The 22,500-nt window shown below is 49.5% G+C and overlaps 3 protein-coding genes across 8 annotated transcripts in view; all 3 read right to left on the reverse strand.

The window, feature by feature from the left end:
• The window catches only part of LOC118236127 (amyloid-beta A4 precursor protein-binding family B member 1-like), a 13,138-nt gene extending 8,521 nt beyond the window's left edge, over nt 1–4,617 (reverse strand). For 2 of the 5 annotated variants that reach the window (XM_035434213.1, XM_035434214.1), the window contains exons 1-3: nt 4,365–4,614; nt 2,260–2,607; nt 1,039–1,681 (exon numbers count right to left, since the gene is read on the reverse strand). In XM_035434213.1, the coding sequence (XP_035290104.1) occupies nt 1,039–1,681; nt 2,260–2,553 (937 nt within the window). In that variant the 5' untranslated portion in view covers nt 2,554–2,607; nt 4,365–4,614. Of the gene's footprint in view, nt 1–1,038; nt 1,682–2,259; nt 2,608–4,364 lie in introns of all 5 variants that reach the window. The other 3 variants (XM_035434212.1, XM_035434215.1, XM_035434211.1) reach the window with 3 other exon arrangements.
• Nucleotides 4,618–5,433: 816 nt separating this feature from the next.
• Nucleotides 5,434–14,125, reverse strand: smpd1 (sphingomyelin phosphodiesterase 1). The gene is made up of 7 exons (XM_035433173.1): nt 13,235–14,125; nt 10,712–11,115; nt 9,796–10,167; nt 9,533–9,704; nt 9,047–9,123; nt 8,669–8,814; nt 5,434–8,202 (listed from the first exon to the last, which is right to left on the reverse strand). Exons 1-7 carry the CDS (start codon nt 13,460–13,462, stop codon nt 7,778–7,780), a joined length of 1,824 nt encoding a protein of 607 aa, XP_035289064.1. The 5' UTR covers nt 13,463–14,125; the 3' UTR covers nt 5,434–7,777.
• A 689-nt stretch (nt 14,126–14,814) lies between these two features.
• The window catches only part of ilk (integrin-linked kinase), an 18,201-nt gene continuing 10,515 nt past the window's right edge, over nt 14,815–22,500 (reverse strand). The window contains exons 3-13 of one of the 2 annotated variants that reach the window (XM_035433175.1): nt 21,533–21,698; nt 21,015–21,110; nt 20,594–20,690; nt 20,236–20,319; nt 19,508–19,593; nt 19,272–19,381; nt 18,993–19,120; nt 18,552–18,673; nt 18,032–18,131; nt 17,636–17,766; nt 14,815–16,627 (exon numbers count right to left, since the gene is read on the reverse strand). In XM_035433175.1, the coding sequence (XP_035289066.1) occupies nt 16,478–16,627; nt 17,636–17,766; nt 18,032–18,131; nt 18,552–18,673; nt 18,993–19,120; nt 19,272–19,381; nt 19,508–19,593; nt 20,236–20,319; nt 20,594–20,690; nt 21,015–21,110; nt 21,533–21,698 (1,270 nt within the window). In that variant the 3' untranslated portion in view covers nt 14,815–16,477. The remainder of the gene's footprint in view (nt 16,628–17,635; nt 17,767–18,031; nt 18,132–18,551; nt 18,674–18,992; nt 19,121–19,271; nt 19,382–19,507; nt 19,594–20,235; nt 20,320–20,593; nt 20,691–21,014; nt 21,111–21,532; nt 21,699–22,500) is intronic. The other variant, XM_035433174.1, reaches the window with a different exon arrangement.

Consider the following 22,500-nt stretch of genomic DNA (forward strand, 5'->3'; position numbering starts at 1 on the left):
GGGAGAGAGAGGGGGGAGAAAATGAGAGAGAGGGAGGGAGAGAAAAGGTGGTGAAAGAAAGAGATAAGGGGATTGACAGGTTTAGAAAGGAAGAGAAGGAAGGATATGGAGAGATGTGAAGATGGAAGGAGGATGAGGGGAGAGAGAAGAGGAGAGAAAACAGAAGAGAAACGCAATGAAATTCATTAAAATCTAAGTGCATTACAAAGGTTATCAATCAATAAAGTATGCAGAAGTCGGGGCCCAAACTGCTAGATAATAGAGCCTGTTTATTAAACTCTCCATACAAAACGCACAACAGAACTGACCCAGATTTACTTATTTTATCTTTTGTAAAAGGACGGGAGTCTGTGAAATCAGAAGCACAATTCCACAATCCGCTGATGTGATATAATCCGATGAGTCACTGGCGTAGTTAAATGACTGCACAGCGCTCTAAATCTCCCGTTGGTGCTGCTGCTCTTCTCCTCTGGTCTGTCCCAGAACACAGGAAGTGACTCACACAGGGTTCCCCCGTCGTGGGCGGGGCCACGACTCAGCCAATCACAGACAGCTCACTCCCTCCTGCAACAACGCTATTCCCTGCACGGGCGGCCAATCGCACAGAAATGACGTTTCCACGGGCAACGCCGTGACTGTGCCGAGTCACACGGCGAGTTTACCCACAAGCCATCTGAAGCCCGGGGGCGGGACTCAAACGTTCCGCCCTGAATAAATAAATGACCTGGGGGGCCTGCGTTCTCCTTTATCTCACCATCTCAACATCCTAAAAATGTTCTGCGCAGCACAGTGTGTGAACCACGGCTGCCCAGCCCTGCTCCTGGAGATCCACCGTCCTGTAGGTTTCCATTTCAACAACAATTTGGCACACCTGATCCTACTAATTAGCAGCTCAGTGAGATCTCTAGCTGGTGAGTGAGGCGTGCTTTGTCAGGGTTGGAGTGTAACCCCACAGGACGGTAGATCTCCAGGAACAGGGTTGGGCAGCCCTGGTGTAAGCCACATGCCCCGAGTAAGGGCTGCCCTAAATCTGCGTACCTGGGTCCCCCACGGGGGTGCTGTTGGCAGTGCTGGCCTGGGACAGCGAGGCCCAGCTGGCCTCCTCGTCGCTGGGGGCCCCAGTCTGGCCCTGGAACAGCAGGCAGGGGCCCCCGATCCCAAACCCGCCGTCCTTCCGCGACTCGCTGCGGCTGGTGGTGTCCGAGGACAGGTCAGCGTCCGGGTCCTTCGCTCCGTTGCCGGGGGTTACGGCCGTCTCTTCTTCCTCCTTCTCCTCCTCATCCTCGTCTCTCTCTCCACCCTCCTCCTCCTCGTCTCTCGTTCCACCCTCCTCCTCCGCCCGCTCCCTCTCTCCTCCTTCCTCCTCCCCTCCCTCCTTCTCCTCCTCCTCCTCCCGTTGCCCTGACGACGGGGCCGAGGTGTCGATGAGCAGCGGTTCGTTGGCTGCGTTCTTGGCCTCCAGCTCGGAGCAGAGCTCCCTCAGGCTCTTCTCCTCCTTCTTCTCCTCCTCCTTCTCCTTCTCCCCGGCTGAGTCCTCCTTCCGGTTGGGGCTGGGGTCCGAACCCAGGCTCGGGTACCGGTTGCGGTTCTGGTCCTGCTGCTTCTCGGCTACCTTGCGGAGCTGGTTCTGACCCTCTTTGACCCACTTGGTGTTGCTGCCGCCGCCTCCTCCGACAAGCTCCTACATTCAAACATCGTAAACATGAGCATTCACCAGACGCTCGTATCCACAGCAACTTACAGCCTGCATTTCTTTCATTAAATTTGTCTATACAGCAGGACGTTTACTGAAGCAGTTCAGTTAAAATAACTTTGCTCAAGGGTACAACGCTGGGAATCAAACCTGCAACCTCTGAGTTACCAACATTTTTTTGATCCATTACCCCATACTGTACATACTAAAATACTGGGCAGAGACCAGAGACAATACCAAGTTATCAACAGATTAAGAGTCATCACAGAACATAATTCTAAGTTAAAAGAACCTTTACGTAACCAGGTGCATCTCACAGAGTTTAAAATCTATTTTTCAAAAGGGACAAGAGTGTAGCAGAGCATACAACGAACTTTATAAAAACAATTCACATGAAAACAGATACAAATACACAAACCAAGCTCTATGAGAAACTGCAGAAGCCGTGTTTTGATGTGCAAGTGCAGGTGTTCAAACCCAGAATAAATGTTCAGTTTGGGTCGAGGGCGTGTTGACCCGGGAGGCAGTTAGGACAGGTGAGCGTTCAGCGGGAGAGGAAGACTCACCTGGCTGCCCCGACGAGCCGCCAGGTTCTCCTGGTTCCGCTGCAGGTTGGCCCCGCCCTCGTCGACGCCCACCATGGCGCCGTTGACCGCGGTGAGGTGGGCCCGGCGGTTCTTCGGCGAGGAGGAGGAAGAGGAGGACGAGGAAGAGGCGGTGCCCTTGGCCTTGCCCTTGCCGCCGAGCTCGGCCTCGATCAGGACACCGTGCGGCGAGCGGAGGTCAAAGTTCAGCGAGGAGGAGGAGGTCACACACGCGGCGTTGTGATTGGTCAGGTCTGACGTCTCCTCCAATGACATGGCACAGAGCTGGGAGACCGGGGGGTGAAGGCCAGAGGGAGCAGACTCGGCCAACTGCGACAGAGAACACCAGAGACGCGGCGTTACCCCGGCAACGACAGCTGTCTTCACTCTTAACCCTCAGAGAGCCACGGGAGTCTGCTCGTTTACACACAACAGTAAGCTGATCAATTAAAGCGATCGATCACACAGCTAACTCACTCACTTAACTTGGTCTACTGGGTCTGAACTAGTTTACTTTTTGTGAAAGCAAAAACCAGCACCCGCAAATCTCCAAGGCCCAGAGTGCTCAACAATGAACTGAGTGCATTTTAAAAATGTAAATCCGCCTCCCCACGAATACAGTCATAACTCTTCAGACAATAAGTGCATTCTCTACAAAGACCGCGAGCACGCTTTTCTTTCTTTTTTCAAAGCAGAAACCACAAACGTTCACACATAAAGGCTACCTACGGTTGTGCAAAAATCCCCCAGAATTCCTTGGAAACGCTTCGGGTTTAAGCGGACCTTGCCGTTGACCTAGAGAGCTAAGACTAGAGGAGCATTGAGGCGGCTGTAGCATCATTTTTGCCTCGCGACGTGGCGCATCACCGGTGAGAAATAAAATGCAGCAGCCCCACCCGCCCCCGTTTAAGATCCGATTCATTACGTTTTCCGGGAAAATTAGCTTTATATAGATAATTCTTGTCCTATTTTAATGATAATATATTGCTTTATATAGCCTAGACCGTTATTTTCTGGCCTGCGGCGATACATTACATGAGATTATTAAATAAATTATTCTAAGATATACAATACGAAACATAGCCTATGACGTTTATTTTCACGGTTACCATAAATATAAATATTCTACTCAGACCATTTCAATCGTCTCCCAGCCGCAACACATTTTGTCATTTTAATATTTTGTCATTTAATAAAAACTATTTTCATAAAAGCGATACTGGTAACATCGAAATCAAAGCGACATCAAACCCAAAGAACCAGCCGGCATGCTGGGTCGGTGGCAAAGTGTCACAATTAATATTTACGTTTTTTTGCAGCCAAAACGTGATTTACGTTCTATGCGCCAACAGCCCCAGTAAAACGGTTACCCTACACCCCGCTACCACTTTCAGATCGCTTTGGAGAAACGGATGTTTGATTTAGGCTGAGTTCGCTATGGTCCTACATGCCAAAGGTGGACATTGTTCGTGGTGAATACCGAGGTTGCCTGCGAGTTTGTTTTGTTTAGCGTTTTATTTTCTTGCAAACAGTAGTAAGTTATCAAATTCCAGCATGATGCTACTTAGCGGTTTACATCCGCAAGGTAAATAAACTCGTTAGCTGCTTATACAGTGATGCACTCAACCAGAATGTAAACATTAAGGCCCGGAGAAAATATGGAAATAGCACGGCTGGGCCCACGGTCCCAGAACAGACCACATACATTTTCCTCTACGTGCCTGGATGGCGAACTACGCACATACGGCCAGCTCAGCGGGCTACGCTACCAGCTGGCACCACCCAAAATATTTGGGTCTTTTTGAGTGTATCGTGAGGCAATGCACTTGTAAATAAACCTAAATTTACACTTAATTCTCAGCGCAACCATCATGCACAAATCAGTTCAGTGTGTACATTTATACAATCACGCAACATAAATTATAGTCAGCGAGCTATGCTAACGTTAGCCACCTAGCTGTGCATCCATCTTCAATCCCATTAAATCTCCAGGGTCTTTAACGCATGTAAATCGTTTTTTAAAAATCTGACCGACAAACATTGTTTACGCTGGCTGGTAACCGTAAAATGAAAAAAATTAAATTTACCCTTTTGTCGCGTCTTCTAGTCTATCCTTCTCCAGCAAACACAGAACAACATGGAATATTTCCCTCCTACGTCTTGTAGCGCACTGTATTCCCCGAACGGCAGAAACCCAATCCCACGTCACCGCATTCGCGTCATTCCGTGTCGCCGACAACGAGGGGTCGGAATTCGCTACAACGGGGGATCCCTTCTCCAAAATAGGAAAAGAAGGGCGACCACCACACTCCCACCCTTCTAAAATAAGAAACGGGCGAATCAGAAAAATCCGTTTCAGTCTGGGGCTGACAAACCATGAGATTTAGTCGACGAAGGGACAGGGAATAATTAGGCTATCAAATGGCTCTTGGTATATTTCAGCCTTTAAACCAATCTGCAACTAGATAACGAAGTGTCGTCTACTTGTTTTGCGACAGAAGTGCTCTATTTAAAGAGTATGTTATATATTAAAACGAAAGAATACCCTTACCCATCTGCAAGTTCAGTCTCATACTTCACCTCCAGGGTGAAATACAGATATCATAAAACGTAGCCTATTAATCGCATAGATTTCAAATAAAACTTCCGATTGTTAATTATTTACATTGGAAGAAAAACGGAGAATTCGCATATCTTAAAAACGTGCATTAATTATAACTGGGGTCCACCATATCCAACAATTTATTCCTGTAATGAAACAACTTATAGCAACCAAAGAGAATCTGGTCTTACCTCAACTTTGGCCTTGTGTGGTCAGTCACAACTCAAAAGGACTTCCCCAATAGGACAAACTCAAGACAGAAGCCTGTGCAAAGAAGTATGTCGCAGCACTCGCATAGAAAATTTAAATTATATTCATTTTGGTCGCGTGCTTTGTACAACTGTGCATCCAGGCCGTGGTCATTAGAATACAGCTTCATGAATTACGATATACAGAACACACAAATGCGACAAAACACCGTGATTCGGGAACCGTGTACACCCCCCAGGTAATATGGAAATTATATCGCCATAATGAACAGTGAGCGCGAGATAGGGCCTGGTTACCTGAGTCACCCACTGCAGATTTCCTGTTAATGGACACGGGACAACCAGTCAAATTGCCGTTTGTATATAAATGCTATTTATTATTCTTTTTTTATTAACATTGCTGTTAATTTCATCATTTAATAATTACAGTTCATTGCAATTTCTCACACACACAAACAGGTTAAAGTGTCCTTGTGATCAGGATTGAGGAAAACGTGCAGCAACAGAAGAGAAGCAAATTCCTTTTAGACAATTTACAGAAGAAATAAAAGTAAAAAATGGTTGAACCAACAGTTTCTGAAATTGTGCAGCCAAGTTTCTTGGGTCACAGCAAAAAAAATGAAAGAACACGTGATTTTGGCAGGGGAAAAGTGCACGTGACTAATGTACGTTCTGTAAAAGCAAAGATGATTGCACAAACGTTCTCACTTCTCAAAGACTACCGCCATAAGATCCTACACTCAAGAGGATTTACCCGAATACCACCAGCAGTATTTTATTATTATTTTTGTTAACAGTGGTCAGCCTGTAAGTCAGAATTCAATTCCAGCTCATTCAAAGCGTCGAAACTCAAAAGTCGTCAAAGCCGTTACTGTTCTTCAGAAGCGAGCGAGCACTTACCCGCAAAAAAAGCCTGAAATGCAGATGAATCCAGAGCTAGGCAAGGTCGCACTCCACAATCCGTTTTATTCTCAAGGGTCTTTAGAGCCTCATTTTGGCTGCAGTGCTCAAACTCGAAGAATATTCAGACTCAATTTCTCAATGCAATTCTTAAGTGCTGTGTTGGTTTATGAGAGGTAAGATCACAGATACTTCGTCGTTAACACCTGTTGTTGAAACACGTCAATCAAATCTATAATGCAAGTGAGTGGTTCCCCAACCTCGGTCCTGGAGTACCCCTGTGTATGTTGGTTTCCGCTCCAACCACAATTGCAATCCCAGAATTAAGTTGTTAATTTCTTAATTAGGTGCTTTTGGTGTTTAAAGGGATTATTCACCCACTTAAGCCACATTATGTCAGAAATATCCATGAACAATAAAAATCCATTGTTCATATTGTGCTATTAGCAAATTTGAACATGGGTATCAATTTTATTCTTCATGGCAGACATAGCTATTTCTGACAATGTGGTTTGAGAGGGTAAATAATCCCTCTAAACATGAAAAGCACCTAAATGAGAAAAAGTAACAGCTTGTTGAAATTCTAGGATTGCATTTGTGGTTGGAATGAAAACCAGCGTACACAGGGGGGTAACTCCAGGACCGAGGCTGGGAACCACTGATCTTGGTCTGATGCAGACCAAGACGGACAGTCACGCTTCATTTTAAATCAGAAATGAAGTTAAGGCATGCGCGTCTGGGTTCAAGCTGTACAAACGACACGTGTGGCTGAGAAAGCAAGTACTCGTTTGGAATATAATTTCTGTGCATCGCTTGAACACGGAAAGCAGAATTCCTTTCTTTGACGTAGGGGCTAACTGTATTCACCGCAAACGATGAGAAACACACACACACACACACACACACACACAGTAGCAACCGTGGCATCATCCAAGCTCTGTCCCCCTCCCCAAAATCCACACCAGGGGTGTTCACTCTTATCCATAAAGGGCCAGGGCGGGTGCTGGTTGTTTTGGCCCAGCACTAAGACACCTGATTTTACCCTGACTGAAGACCATGATTAGTTAATCGGTTGAATCAGGTGTTAAAACACTGGGCTAAAACACAAACCTGCACCCACACTGGCCCCTTTCTCAGATAAGACTGGACACCCCTACCTGAAAGGAAAGAATCCCATTTTTAACCGACTCTGAAAGAGAAAGAGAAGGAGAAAGGGATGACTCGGGTGAAGGGATCACCCCTGATCTCTAAATTCAGAAGGCCTGAACACAGGGTCCATTCTCCCTTCATTAACAGTCACTCATTAGACAGGCTGAACCCTGTGATAAGGCATCTCTGTGCGTCGGTCACACAGTCCCTCATCTCACCCACAAGCGCTCGACGTCACTCAGTTATCAGAGAAGAACTGGCACAGCAGCAGCGACACATCTTTGGAGGAGGAAAAAAAAAAAAAAACATCTTTGGAGCACAAAAACCAAATGTGAAACCCAATGACACCCTTTTCACGAGGTAACAGGGTGCAGGTACACCACACCTCAGACTGCACTGGTGCAGGACAACAAGAGGCCGCACCAATGAAGAAAGGAGGGGGAGAAAGAAAGTGTGTGTGCATGTTGGGATGGGGATGGGTAAAGGGCTGAGGTAATATCTTTACAAGACGTATTTTAGGGTGTGTAACTTCTCTTTTTTGGCAATCGGGGGGATGGGGTTTCCACGCTCAAAATCCACTGTCGGTTTTTGAGCGTGAGACCTCCTCCCCCCCCCCCCCCGCACGGTTAGCGCCCCCCCCTCAGCACAGCGTCTTGCTCCGGATGGCCCGCTCCATCTGGCCCCGGGACACGCCCAGGTGCGCGCACTGGCGGGGGTCGTCGTAGCGACCGCTGCGCAGGAAGCAGATGGTGGCGGTCTTGCAGGCGTCCCGGCAGGACTCCGAAACGTGGCCCTTGTGGTACAGGCGCCAGAAGCGCTGGAACACCCGGTCGTCCTGCACGAAGGTCTTGAGCAGGCCGTCCCAGTCCGAGGGGAACAGGCTGCCCAGGCCGTACGCCTCCGTGGCCCGGTACAGGAGGGTCCAGGTGGGGTTGGGGTCCGGGCCCGTCGCCAGGCCCAGGCTGTGGTTGTTGGCCTCCGTCAGGTTCAGGATGTAGGTCTCGTGGTCCAGGACCAGGTGGGAGCTGCCGGGGTACGCCCCGTCCACGTAGTACACCCGGAAACCTAGGAGACGGGAACGCACAGCGGCTCGTTTCACTCCGGGAATTCTGGGAATTCCACACTCCTGCATGGGACCCTTTCCTCACCGAGCATTACAGTGCGGTCACTTAGCAACAGCTACGGAGGCTGAGGACGTCACGCGCGTCCACAGGAGCTACTCTCAGTTATGCTACGAGCGTCACACTCGCCTGGCAACATTCCCCAATGAGGAAACGCGCATTTTCACATCCTGCTGTTCAGATTCGGTTCACATGTCTCAGAGTCAGAGGGGGCAATCACACACACACACACACACACACACACACACACACACACACACACACACACACACACACACACACACACACACACACAGAGACACACACACACACACACAGAGACACCACTCTGCACTCTTAACACTGATAGCAGGCCAGAAGGTTCTAGAACCCCAGAGCCCGCCCGCCCGCCTGCCCCGCTAGCCGGTTACCTGGGTTGAGGTTGATGTAGGTGGTCACGCTGGGGGCGATGTAGGCCACGCCCAGGGGGCGGGTCAGGGTCTCCTCGTCGTAGAACATCTGGAACTCGTCCACGTGGGTGTGTCCGAAAAACTGGCCAGCGACGGTGCCCTCGTACCTGTCGGGGAACAAAAGGCAACACCTGTTTCACCCCCAGTACCCAAAAAACCACCGCCCCGCCCCGCCTCACCCAACAGCCACGGTGGCCGCTTCCCTCCGAGTCCACAGGGCTCTGCACAGAAACCCCCCAGCCAAGAAACAACAATGCCAACAAACCAGGGACTCCAGTAATCCAGCACCTGATTGGCTCACGACCCAGCTGCTGTCGGCCGAGTGGGCCTCCCGCTCACCTGTTGATGATGTGGTAGTAGTTCCAGCTCCAGCTCTTCAGGCAGAGGCCAGGTGGGATATGACCAATGATGTGCACCTGAGAAAGACCGACAGGCATTTAATTAGACCAATGGGAGAAAGAACGAGAGAGCAAGAACGACAGAGAAAGCAAGACCAGTAAAAGTGAGCAGGAGAGATTCTATTTAAATCACTCCTTTTCGGTTTATATTAGTAACTTTTCATGATCATTGATAACTCTTTAAGGGGTGAGATGACTAATATGTGATTAGAATGCTCTTAGCTGAACATTCTAATGATGACGTCACAATCGCTGCAGGTGACTGAAAGCAACGGAGTTCTAGAACACCGATTTAGAATATTGGAGGAAAAAAAAAAAAACATTCCAGAAAAACCTGCTCTTCCAAGGGCTAATATGGAGAAAGAGGGAGGAGGACGTAAAGGAGAAATATAGAAGGGCGGGGTCTTCAGACTTCGCCCCCCCTCACCTTCTCCCTCTTGTTCTCAGCGTCCTGCAGAATTCCCACAAGCCACTGCAGCTGGTCAGCGGGGTCGGTGGAGTTCACCATCAGCCAGAAGTTCTCGCGCGCGCAGAAGTTCATGTTGAGGGAGACCAGCCTGAGGCCAGGCTGGATCTGCACCGCGTAGAACCCGGCCCGCCTGGACCCAGAGAGAGAGAGACAGTCAGGCGCTACACACACACACACACACACACCTAAACGTACGCACACACACATCCCCACTCCCGCACCTGAGGGTCTGCAGTGCCTGCTCCGGCAGCCAGGGGGCCCACTCCTCCGCCATGGTGTCGTAGAGCCAGCGGGACGAGCGGTTTCCGTGGACGAAGGGCGGGGGGAAGCTGTTGACGGGCGTGCTCTCGTGGTTGCCCACGGCGGGGTACACGGGCACGCCGGGGCCCAGGTACTTGCGGATCAGCCGGGTGACCGTCACCAGCTCCAGCATCTGCTGAGAGCGCGTCTGTGCCCAGACGTTGTGGGCCGGGATGTCCCCCGTCCAGTACACCCAGTCCCAGGGCCCCGCCGCCGCCACGTTCCGCAGCATGTTCTCCACCGTGCGCAGCGGCAGGTCGCACTTACTGTAGGTGCCCCAGTAACCGGCGCCCCTAGTGGCAGGGAAGACCAACTGTGAACAACACAATTTCCTCCAAAGCAGGGACACTCAAATCAGACCCTGGTGATCAGCAGTGCTCCTGCTGTTTCTCCTCTTCCTCCAACGGGGGACTGATTTATACCTGGGACACCAGGTGAGTGGGACCTCTGACCAACCAGTTAATCAACCAATTGACTATCGCACAGGTGTCAAACTCCAGTCCTGGAGGGGCCGCAGTGTCTGTGGGTTCAACTCCAGTCCTGCAGGGGGCGCTGTGTCTGCTGGTTATCAGGGTGTTCAGCAACACAGGTTTGTCTAAGTCACTGATTGGCTAAAGAGTCCACACACCTCGTTCTCAAGGCCTTCATTGGCCGCCGGCTGAAATTGAACCAGAAAGACCCGCCTACACTGGGGCCCCCTGGGAATTTGAGTTTGACACTGAACTCCCAGGCAGACGGGAGACACTCACAGGCAGCACTGCTGACCCTAAACGCCCGACTCAGCGCTCAGGCCGGTGGGGGTTTGGGGTTAGGGTTAGGGTTCGGGTTTGGGGTTACCTGCGGGGCCAGGTGGGGTGCTGGGACTCGTTTCGGCAGCAGAGGGGCTCCTTGCAGTCGGCGCCGCTCCCCGCGGCGTACTCCCTGTCCCAGTGCACGTCCGTGAGGAACAGGATGCGGTTTCGGGGGGAGCCCGGCCTGGGGGGCGAGGGCGGGGTGACGGGGGGCTTGGGCACGGCGGGCAGGCTGATGTTCCAGGGGGCGTAGATGTCGAAGCGGCCGCAGCCGGGCCCCAGCAGGACCCCGCAGGCCTCGCTGGGCCACAGGTACGACTCCTGCAGCGCGCGGATGAAGTCGTCGCGGAACAGCGCGATGATCTGCCGGCAGACCTGCTCCTCCGCCAGACGCAGCTTCACACACGCCTCCGCCACCAGCCAGGCCACCCGCTGCTCATTCACCTCGCTCTGAGAACACACACACACACAGCGGGGTCAGTCACACACACACACACAGCGGGGTCAGTCACACACACACACACACAGGCCTCCGCCACCAGCCAGGCCACCCGCTGCTCGTTCACCTCGCTCTGAGAACACACACACACACACACAGCGGGGTCAGTCACACACACACACACACACACGCCTCCGCCACCAGCCAGGCCACCCGCTGCTCGTTCACCTCGCTCTGAGAACACACACACACACAGTGAGGTCACACTCTCTCTCACACACACACACACACACACACACAGCGGGGTCAGTCACACACACACACAGGCCTCCGCCACCAGCCAGGCCACCCGCTGCTCATTCACCTCGCTCTGAGAAAGCACGCACACACAGTGAGGTCACACACACACACACACACACACACACACACAGAGCGAGGTTGGTCACTCACTCACTCACTCATTCATTCACTCTCTCACTCACTCTCTCTCTCTCTCACACACACACACTCACACTCAGTAAGTCACACACTCACAGCATCAGTATGAATTAACACCTCCTCTACCCCAAACTCAAACCCCTACACCTTTCAGCAAATGACTCACACCGCTTGTGAGAAAAACTAGCGATGGTGTCAGTTTGTGCTCGTGAAAACCACACGTTGAGATATCACCCCCCACCCCCTCCAAACTCACGGCGATAAGCCCAGCCCACATCTGAATAAGGAGTGATCAGACCTAATGAGGACCATTTAAACTACCAATTACCATATTAACTGAACAGATTAAACTCGGACTATGGCAGAAGCAAGGGAGGCCAAACGCCTTTCAGGAATTCTGAGGGACAGGACACACACAAAAAGCAAAAAACTGGTTTTCATAAAACATCAATCCTGGGGGAGAAACTGAACTCGGCGACCTGGTTTAATATTGAATAACAAGACACTAGAATCTTTTCTTTTGTCATTCAAACCAGTAGAGCCTCTCTCACTTTCTCTCTCTGCGCCAGCAGCCTGTTATGAACGCCTGTTGTAGCAGCAAATAAAGACTGGGCCATGGGTCCCTCAGCAGGTTGGGTTGGGGCGGAAGTCTGCTCAGGAGTGGATATTTGCTTGTGTAACGTTGAAGTGATCATGTCTTTTATTTAGACGTCGACTTCCCCAACAGAGCCTTTCAAAGCCTCTTTGCAACAATGGACAATAAAAAGAATGTGGACAAAATAATCACGTGCGTGCAGCACGCACCTACAGCAGAAACAAAGACATGAGGAATTAAACAACTAGATGAAAATAAAGATAATTATAAACAGGCTTTGAAAATAAACTCAATAGAAATAATGTTAGGAGACATGGTTTTCTCTGGAAAGAGGTGGTAGTGTATGGTTCTGCACAGGGACGGTGAGATGTTTGTTCTAAGGTGCCCATCAAAAGAAAGCAAAGAAACGAACGACCCGAAATCCCATTGAGTGAAATGAGGAACCTGCAGCTAACATGTAGTCTATTTGGGGTCAGAACTGTGTAATGCCTTAAAAAATAATCTGCAAAGGAACTGGAAGCAACTGCAAAAAAGCTAGGATAGAGGTCATTCGTCCTTTCAAGTTTGTTTAGATATGACAGAAATTAGCCCACCTCCTGCTACGTTAAAACCCTCAACACTAAACTTAAGGTTTTGAGGGGATTAAAAAATATACTGGCTAGGTGTTTAAGGAAGCAAATTAAGTTAATTCCCCAAGCAAAGACCTGCCCTCGTTGCTGGATACAACTTTCATAGCTCACAAACATAAAAGCGGGTCAGAGCACATTTTTACTGGGGATGGGGATCAAAGTCTTGTGTTCCTTTGTCAGCTGATTGTTTACACCCGCGCGCTAGCTTTGCGCTCCATCTTTTAGATCTTAAAAAGGACAGGTGTAAATGTCATTATATTTAATCAGGTATTCGTTTTTTGAAATTCACAAAATAGGAACTAAATATCTTAAGAAAAAGACCATTTATTTTGAAGATTTTATAATAAGAAATGCGTAATATCTTCCTAATTTAATTCGAATGCAAGATTAGACAGAACAGTTTGTACCATGGCGACCGTTCTTGCATGAATCTGAAATCATTGAAGAGAAGCCGAAGGACTTTCTTACCACGAGTGCCACATCCACGATGATGAACAAGGCTTTGCAAAACGAGCAGCTTAAGTTTCGCCAGTCGTAGCCAACCTGTAGTTTCTTCACCGCGTCCACAAACCTAACGCGGGCGTCGGTTTGCTCTTCGTCTTGAACTGGATACGCCGTTCCCACATGGGACGAAAACAAAGCAAATCCCAGGTACAAAAAGAAAAACGCACCCAATCCGAAAGCTACCGGCTTCATGTCTGTGTATTAGGACAGCTAACTCCTAGCTATGTGACTCAGCGACTTGGTAAATCTGCACGCCTGCTGAATAGTTTTCGCCTCAAAATAACGTGGTGGTCTGTTGCGGCGTCGACGAACCTCACGATTTGTTCCAGTTCCCCTCAGGTTCACCGTGCGAATGCATAAAGAAAATTATTCATTAAGAATAAGCAAGCAAGCTGGCTAACCCAGTGCCGCTCTCGGCGCAATAAATATCCTTCGGTTGATTTCTTGCTCAATTAAATGCAACCGTGTAGCTCGCGGAATGGCATGTCTATTTCGTCACGCCAGAAGTTATTTCCTCACTGCACGCAGAGTTCCTGATTGCTCAGCTGTTGCGGAGAGTCCTCTTATCGTGCGCTGACACAGTTCAGCGCGGCGCTGTAAATCTTATTGCTATTTGTCCATAAGCACAGAACGAAGCCTCCACAGTCCGGCTTATATCAAATTAATTCGATTGTACCACCTGAAGGCACTCTACGCGTGTAAAAGCATCGCCTGTCGACCAGACGAAAAGAAAGACGTGCAATGATTATTGTATTTACATGTCAAACCGAAGATGAGCCAAACAGAAGCTAGCCACCACTCGCCAGCCAACTTTCGGATCCCCTGTGCAGGTCAGCTGACTAATCATGTGACTTAGCGGCACCCGATGTGCACGGTGCCTGCGCGTGCTCGCTGCCCCAATCGTGGTCACCGCCTATGTTTGTTCAACCGAAGTTACACTTGTACAGCACTTTTTTTTTGCTGTTTGTTACGTGTTTTCTTATAAAGCTGATAAAGCAATCTAACAGACAGTCTACAGAGTCAAATGACGGTAGTGAGGCCTATAAAAACAAGGTAAATCCAAGGCGGTTAAAGAAGCCTCCATGGTTTTAAACTACGACATCCTTTTCATTCAAGCTAATAGAGGACGCGTAAATCATTTGATAGTTTGAGTGCAGAATACCCAATAACCTTTTGTGATGAATAATTATAATTATTACTGTGCTCATAAGTCTGAGCCACTTTCGTCGAGTAATTGATGGTAGACAATACTGGAATTTGAACTGTCAAATATTTTTCAAAGCATTCAGGCTGCAAACCGTCTATAACTGATTATCCGATCTCTTGCGTAATAAACTGAGCGTTTGGACTGCACCGATATGCATGTTGCTAAAAAGAAGAAACAGAAACGAGTCGAAGTGCCCGTTGGGAATATACGTGACGGCTACAAGTAAACGAAGGCTAACACGACTGCACAGCCGTGGAGATAAGATGGGAAAGGTACACTGTGTATTTTCATGTTTGTGGCCTTATTTCCAGTAGTGAAATCATGCTCCAGTCATAAATCTCTTTTATCTTTTAATATGCGTCTATATAAATTACACACATTTGTATAAGACATGCTTTCCCCCCCCTTTTGCCTGCTGGTCCAGTACAGACAAGCAGGCCGCGACATGGGAGACGGTAAAAACAAAGAATAAAAAATGGTGGCAAATATGACGATCTTTAAAGCCAGAAAATTACTGAGGGCGAAATATAGAAAACAGAAAGATCTTTTTAGAGCACTCAAACCGAGCAGAAGGGCAGAATCATTTGGCATCCAGTTGATTGGAGACCTTGAAAATAACCCGACGCCCCGCTCCCGAAGTGCCCGATTCCCCCCCCAAAGATATGAAATACAAAAATAAATCTCAGATATGATAGGCAAGATCCCCTCCCTTTTAGGTTAAACAGTGAACAGTAAGCGGAAGTAAACAGTAAGCAGTTGTTGTCTTGGAGACGTGGAACAGTTTAAACACCCAGCCAGGGCCATCATGTGTCCTGTAGTTCCTCTAAAACATTATATATAGAATTGTGCACATGCCGACCCACCCCCCAATAATAAAATAAAATAAAATAAAATAAAAACAGAAGTCACACGCGGCTCAGTCATTAGAGTTCATTCAACCTGTCTAAGTGTGGCACAGTTAAATAAGAGGCCATTTCATACGAAAGGGGGTAAAAGTGATGTCACTTCCTGTATGCAGTTCATGAATTTGTGTGAATAATTAATCTCCATTCTCTGGACTGAAGGTTTTGACATGGATGCCTGAGTGTGGCTCCAACTACCCTGCTGTTTGGCCACCATGTCTGCCACAGGCTCAACCCAACAGCCCAGCCCAACCCAATAGCTGGGTTATTTTCAGTTATCTGAAGAACCATGTAAAAAGAGGACACTGCATGTCCACACACGCCCATCTACTTTGGGTCCATTTCCAGACACCAGGGCCCCTCAAATTTTATTTTTCCTCTTCAGAAGGGTAATTTGATCATCAAAAAGGTTTGGGGAGACAATCTGTCAATCAACCCGCCAATCAGGAAGGGCTGGACTGAGTTTAGGCTGAATTTAAATAATCAACTGAAATAGTTCCACCATCTAGACGCAAGTAAAATTCCAGCAGATGAATAACAATTTAAAAATAAACAGCCGTGGTCTTTCACATGATTGTACATTTTGGTCAGTAACACGTTGGTTTGAAAATGGCCAAGAATCTGCAGAAGCATTATCGAAACTTACCCAGCAACTAAAGGGTTAAAAGCTGTTTAAACGCAAGTCAGACACAGGTCTGGTGAGTTTCCAAAAAAAAAAACATGAACCCCCCCCCCCCCCCCCAGAACATGAAATGCTGAGCTCATTGCCCCCAAGGCAATAATGACACATGGTTTCCCATAATAAAAAAAAAGAAAAAGAAGAGAAAGAAATGTATAAAAGCCAACAGTGCTCTTTTCTGTAAAAAAAAAAAACAAAACAGCAACAAGCGGTACTAACAACAAAACCAGTAAAGTGGTATTAATAAAGCAGTACGGCGTGCAGCCAGACGCTCGGGAAGCTAAGGGTTCGAGCGGCGCAGGGAGGGGTGGCGTAGTGGTGCGGTGTCTTTTTTAAGGCAATGCTGGTGTTCGCCCCCGGGACACTGCTGGGCCCGGAGCGGGGTCCGGGGTCCGGGGTCCGGGGTCGGGGGTCGGGGTTCACTTGTCCTGCATCTTGTCCAGGATGGGAACGATCATGTCGAATTTGGGCCTCTTGGCCGGGTCCTCGTTCATGCAGATCTTCATCAGCTTGCAGATGTGGGGCGAGATGCCCGGGGGGATGGTGGGGCGCAGTCCCTCCAGGGCAACCTGGGGGGGGGGGCGGGGGGGGTTGATAGACAGAGAGCACAGTGTTTTAGGCAGTAATGCAGTGAGTTGGCTCATAACAACATTCATCAGCTGGATTTGTGTTCTGTCTTTTGAGGTACAGCACACACCTCAGTTCTAGTCCCTGATTTGAAGTAAACAGACGCCCTCACTACACTAAGGCTTCTGCTGCACAGCCAACTCTTTAACAGGCCACAAAAGGGCTGCCAGGCAATACCTGAAACATCGACACTTCCTGTCTTTCTGGATTTTTCTTATGTCTCAATCTTTTCACTGTAGGTTTTACTTGGCGCACAGATTTTCCCAGTCCTGAGGTGACCCATCCTGCAACTTCCCCCTAGTGCGGACAGCCAGTGGCAAATCCCCACAATCCTGCGGTGTGTCACACGCTCTTATGGTCTGAGCACGGGCACTGTGCACTAGCTGGGAGTTTAAAACAGGAAGTGTCTATAACGATATAGTAAACAATGTAATTAGTTTTAAGGAAGTCTGCCTCCGTCCCTTTGAAGCTGAAGCATTCCAATCTGAAGCAGCCTCTTGAAAAACTCATAAAGAGGCTTGACTGAGGACAATGCCATGGCAACGGGACGTTCTGCGCAGTAGCACGGCACTGGAAACTCCAACCAGCTGCTCGGCTAAAGGAAGTGACATCACAATGAGAACTCCCACTGAGTCAAAGGCACAGAATTCTATGCTCAGCTCTGGACCCTTTGAAGAGCAGGTTTTATTTATGTTTTTTTTCCCCCCAAAATTCATTCAAGTCAGTGTTCTAGAACTCCACTGCATTCAGTCACCAGCAGTGATTGTGACATCAGCATTAGAATGTTCGCCACATTACAGCTTAGATGGTTAACAAGGTGACATCACAATAATGCCTAATAATCAGTGCTCAGCTTAAGGTAGTGACATCACAATGAGGACTCAAGCGGAGTCAGAACTCCGAGGGAGGCGGTATCCAGGGCAACACAGCCGGCGGCCCCAGGCTGTCACCTTCATGCCGATCTCCATGTTGGAGAGGTCAGCGAAGGGCACCTCCCGGGTCACCAGCTCCCACAGCAGCACGGCGAAGCTCCACATGTCCGCCGACCTGCGGTTGATGTCCTCCGGCTTCTTCTGCAAGGCTGCGGACGGAGAGAGAGAGAGAGAGAGAGAGGAGAAGAGATGGAGAAGAGGAAGAGGATGAAGAGGAAGGATTGTGAGAGGAAGCGAAAGTGTTAAATAAACAAAAGGGGAGGGGTGGAGCAAAACTTTTGTCTTGAACATCCCACAGGTCTCTGCTTCTACTGCATGCCCTAATAAGCCACTCCATTCCACGCGCCTCCCTGTGTTCTGTTACAGACCCCGAATAAAACAAACACGCGGCCTGCTTCCGCAGCCGGGCGTTACCTTCCGGGGCCATCCAGGCGGGGGAGTACATGCGGCCGGGACACTGGAAGGAGAACTTCACGTCCGCCATGCTTATCCTGGCTGTCATGTCCTCATCAATCTGCCAAACACACCCGCCAATCAATCCATCAGTAATGCGAACAATCAATCAACCTGTCAGTCACAGTAAAGACCTGTGCATCAACAGGTCAATACACCAGTCCTGATCAACAGGCTCCGGGCTGGTACAAAGTGATGCTTTATGAATAAATTCACAGCTTCTGATTTAGGCTCTCTCTCTCTCTCTCCGTCTCTTGCTCTCTCTCTCCCTCCCCCCCCCCCTCTGTCTCTCTCTGTCTCTCTCTGCCTCTCGCTCGCTCTCTCTGTCTCTCGCTCTCTCTCTCCCTCCCCCCTCTCTCTCTCTGTCTCGCTCTCTCTCTCCCTCCCCCCCCTCTCTCTGTCTCTCTCTCTCTCGCTCGCTCTCTCTCTCCCACCGCTCTCTCTCTCTCTCTCTCTCTCTCTCTCTCCCTCTCTCTCTCACCATGACGCTCTTGCTGTTGAGGCAGTGTCGGGGGATCATGGGCTCCAGGGTGTGCAGGAAGGCCATCCCAGCGCCGATGTCCAGAGCAAACTTCACCGCCTGGGTCTGGTCCACCACAAAGTCTGCACACGGGGGGGGGGGGGGGGGGGGGGGAGTGAAGAGGGAGAGGGAAAAGAAAGAAGGAGAGAAAGTGAGAATGTGAAGGGAAAACAAGGGAAGAGAGAGTAACAATGATGAAGGACATTATACTGATAATCGTGGTGATGATGCTGCTGGTGTGGGTAGCAGTAATGGTGATGAGCTGTGGTTATATATTTCTGGTGTGGGTAGCAGTAATGGTGATGAGCAGTGGTTATATATTTCTGGTGTCTGTAGTAGTCATGGCGATGAGCTGCAGTTATATATGTAGTTATATATTGCTGATATATTGCAGGTACTCACTGGTGCCCTCGTGCAGAACGTTGTAGAGGGACCCGTAGGGCATCCAGTGCGTGATGATGATTGGATGGGGGGCGGGAGGAGACTGACACGCCCCCAGCATGGGCAGCACGTTGGGGTGGGAGAATATCCTGTGGGGGGGGGGGGGCAGCATAAATATAATCAGAGGCAGCACACCCCCCTGCAGGACCGCTGTACGGGACGCTGTCTAACACGTTAAACAGAGACTGAGACGCAGAACCCTGAGCTTAGCCCAGGAGCACACCTGCACAGGTAACTCACCTGAGCTTGGGATACTCCTCGTTGAAGTCGCGGCTCTTCCTGGTGGTCCAGTCTCGAACCTTCAGCACCTTCACCACAATCTCTGTGCCCTGCCAGCGACCCTGCCACAGCTGAGAGGGGGGGGGCAGGGGTGGGGGTTAAAATTCTGCTATGTTCTCTAAACAAACAAAAAACACACACGCACGCACACACACACACTCACTTGCACGCACACGCACACGCACACACACACTCACCTCTCCTGAATGGTTCTCATTGATCTTGGTCAGCAGAGACAGCTGCTTGTAGTCGATTCCAGCAAGTTTGTTCAGAGTGCCGTTTCCTGCAAACACATGCGCGCACACACACACGCACACACACACACACACACACACACACACAATGGTCAGACAGTAACAGAGGCACAAGGACACTCCATAAAAACGCAAAAAAGGATCAACACTAATATCCTTATCGTTTATATTTAATGATCATCCTCAGAGAAATTAGAGAGCTTTATTTAATCAGGGGTCACCTGCAGCTGATTCCATTTAAAAGGTGTATAGACGGTAAATGCAGCAACAGCAGTATTACTATCAGTCATCATGGTTCAATGGGGAGTCTGAGTGAAACCAAAATAACTAAGAAAAGACTGATCGATTCAAACCACTTTCATGTGAATGCTGCTTTTAAGTCTTTGAAGATTAGAGGTTTTATGGAATGTTTTTCTCCATTATTCTAAGTCAGTGTTCTAGAACTCCACTGCTTTCACAGTTACCAGCAGTGATTGTGACATCATCATTAGAATGTTCAGCTCAGAACATTCTAATCACACATTTGTGACCTCACACCTTAAGGGATTAAGCAGATAAACATGGGAGAGGAGAGAGAGAGAGAAGTGAGGGATGAGTGGAGGAAAGGAGAGGAGTATAGGAGAAAGGGGAAGAGGAGCGAGAGCAGGTGGGAGGGGGACGCAGGTACTCACGGGGGCGGGTTCGAGTGGTGCCCTTCCAGAAGCTGTCCTTAAACGGGACCTTCGTCAGGCTCTGGCCCAGTTTCTCTGCACGCTCTGGAGAGAGAGAGAGAGGGAGAGGGAGAGAGAAAGGGGGGAGGAGGAGAGAGAGAGGGGTGGAGGGAGAGGGGCACAGAGAAAGAGAAAATTGTTTTTAATACAAATCAATAATCTATGAAAATGACTGGCACAATTTTGATTATTTGTACAACAGTCTATGTGGAGAGGGAACATTAACAATGAGAACAGGCCAATCAGAGAGAGAGAGAGAGAGAGACAGAAGAGAAAGTGAATAAGGAGAGAAAGGAAGATCCCAGGCCACGCCCCCTACCTTTCAGCAGGTCTCTCAGGTGGGGCTTGGCCTTGTCCAGAGGAGTCTCTCCGTATTTGTTACAGATGCTCACCTGGGCGCCGTTAGTAACCAGGTCCTGAGGAGGCGACACAGCGAATATGACACAGAGCTGACCTGACACCGGGCTGTCAATCAAACACTGACAAACCCTCAGCTCTGATCAGGATGTGCCTCAACCAAAACACTTCAGTATTTTAGTGGTGAAAAAATAAATGGTGTAATAGTATTCTGTGTAATCTTTAATTATTGTATGTACGACTATTCTCTGCTGATCTCTAAAAATCCTTTGAAATGATCTCTAATATCCAGTGAAATCTCTAGGCTAAATTCGGGCTGAATCCCATCTGGCTGGTGTGCAGGAGTGCAGTTCCCCGCAGTCACCAGCAGAGGGCGCGCTGACCTCGGCCACCAGGTCCTGTCCCCAGAAGCAGGCGTAGTGCAGGGGTGTGTTTCCGTGCTCGTTGGACGCGTTGGGGTCGGCCTTGCACTGGACCAGCTGGGAGGGGAAACAGAGCGTGGCGTTCAGGCAGAGCGACCTTAACACACAGCCCAGCACAGCTCATAACACACACACAGCGTGGAGTGTAAACACTGTGTGTGTGTGTGTGCGCATGCCCAGGTGTGTTACGTGGTTCCTGTGTGACGAGTGTGATGATGTCGCTGACGCTGTAGTTGGTCAGCAGGTGTGTTAAGTTCAGGTGTGTACATGTTGCGGTGTGAGTGTGCGATGTTTGCATCTCTGTTGCCACACCGGTGTGTTAAGGTGATGACTGAGTAAAAGTGAGGGTGCACACCTTGGCTATGACTGCACTGCACCCTCACCTGTCCACCAGGTGTGTTACACTGCCGGTGTGTGAAAGGTGAGTGTGTAAAGGAGAGCGTGTAAAGGTGTGACTGTGCGTTTGAAGCTTGGCGCACCTTGGCCACGATGTCGCGGTGCCCGTGGCTGGACGCCAGGTGGAGGGGCGTGTCGTCTCCGCGGTTCATCACGTTGATGCGCGCCCCCCTCATGATCAGCATGTCGACCACGCCCGACCGGCCCTCCCGACACGCCCAGTGCAGGGGGCTGAACCCGTGATCATCCCTGGGGGGGGGGAGGGAGAGACCTTTAACCTTTGATTCTCCTTTGAACATTAAAAGGAGACAAACAATTCTTATTACTCAAACATTTCAAACTTAATGACAAAAAACCAACCAGACAGAGTGTGAGAGCAGAGAGAAGAGAGATTGTGATTGATTATTACACTGTGGCAATACGTATCTCAAAATATGCAATGCCAATAAAGCATTTTGAATTTGAGAGAGCGAATGAGCAGCTGATCAGGGTAGTTCAGCAGGCTGTGATGTTTAGGAAGACAGGAGGGTTAGGGTTAGGATACCCCCCACCCCCCCTGTGTGTTTAGAACACCGATAATGTGAGGGAATGATTGACACCACATCCAGCGCTCTAATGACAGGAGCCTGTGTGTGTGTGTGCGTGCGTGAGTGTGTGTCTGTGTGTGTGCGTGCGTGAGTGTGTGTCTGTGTGTGTGCGTGTGTGCGTGTGTGTGTGCGTGCGTGCATGCGCGTGTGTGTGCGTGCGTGTGTGTGTGTGTGTGTGTGTGTGTGTGTGCGTGCGTGCATGTGTGTGTGTGTGCGTGCGTGCGTGTTTGTGTGTGAGTGTGTGTGTGTATGTGAGTGTGTGCGTGTGTGTGTGCGTGCGTGCATGCGCGTGTGTGTGCGTGCGTGTGTGTGTGTGTGTGTGTGTGTGTGTGCGTGCGTGCATGTGTGTGTGTGTGCGTGCGTGCGTGTTTGTGTGTGAGTGTGTGTGTGTGTGTGAGTGTGTGTGTGTGTGTGAGTGTGTGTGTGTGTGTGTGCGTGCGTGCATGTGTGTGTGTGTGCGTGCG

The sequence above is a fragment of the Anguilla anguilla genome, chromosome 9, assembly GCF_013347855.1.
Source record: "Anguilla anguilla isolate fAngAng1 chromosome 9, fAngAng1.pri, whole genome shotgun sequence".
NCBI lineage: Eukaryota > Metazoa > Chordata > Actinopteri > Anguilliformes > Anguillidae > Anguilla > Anguilla anguilla.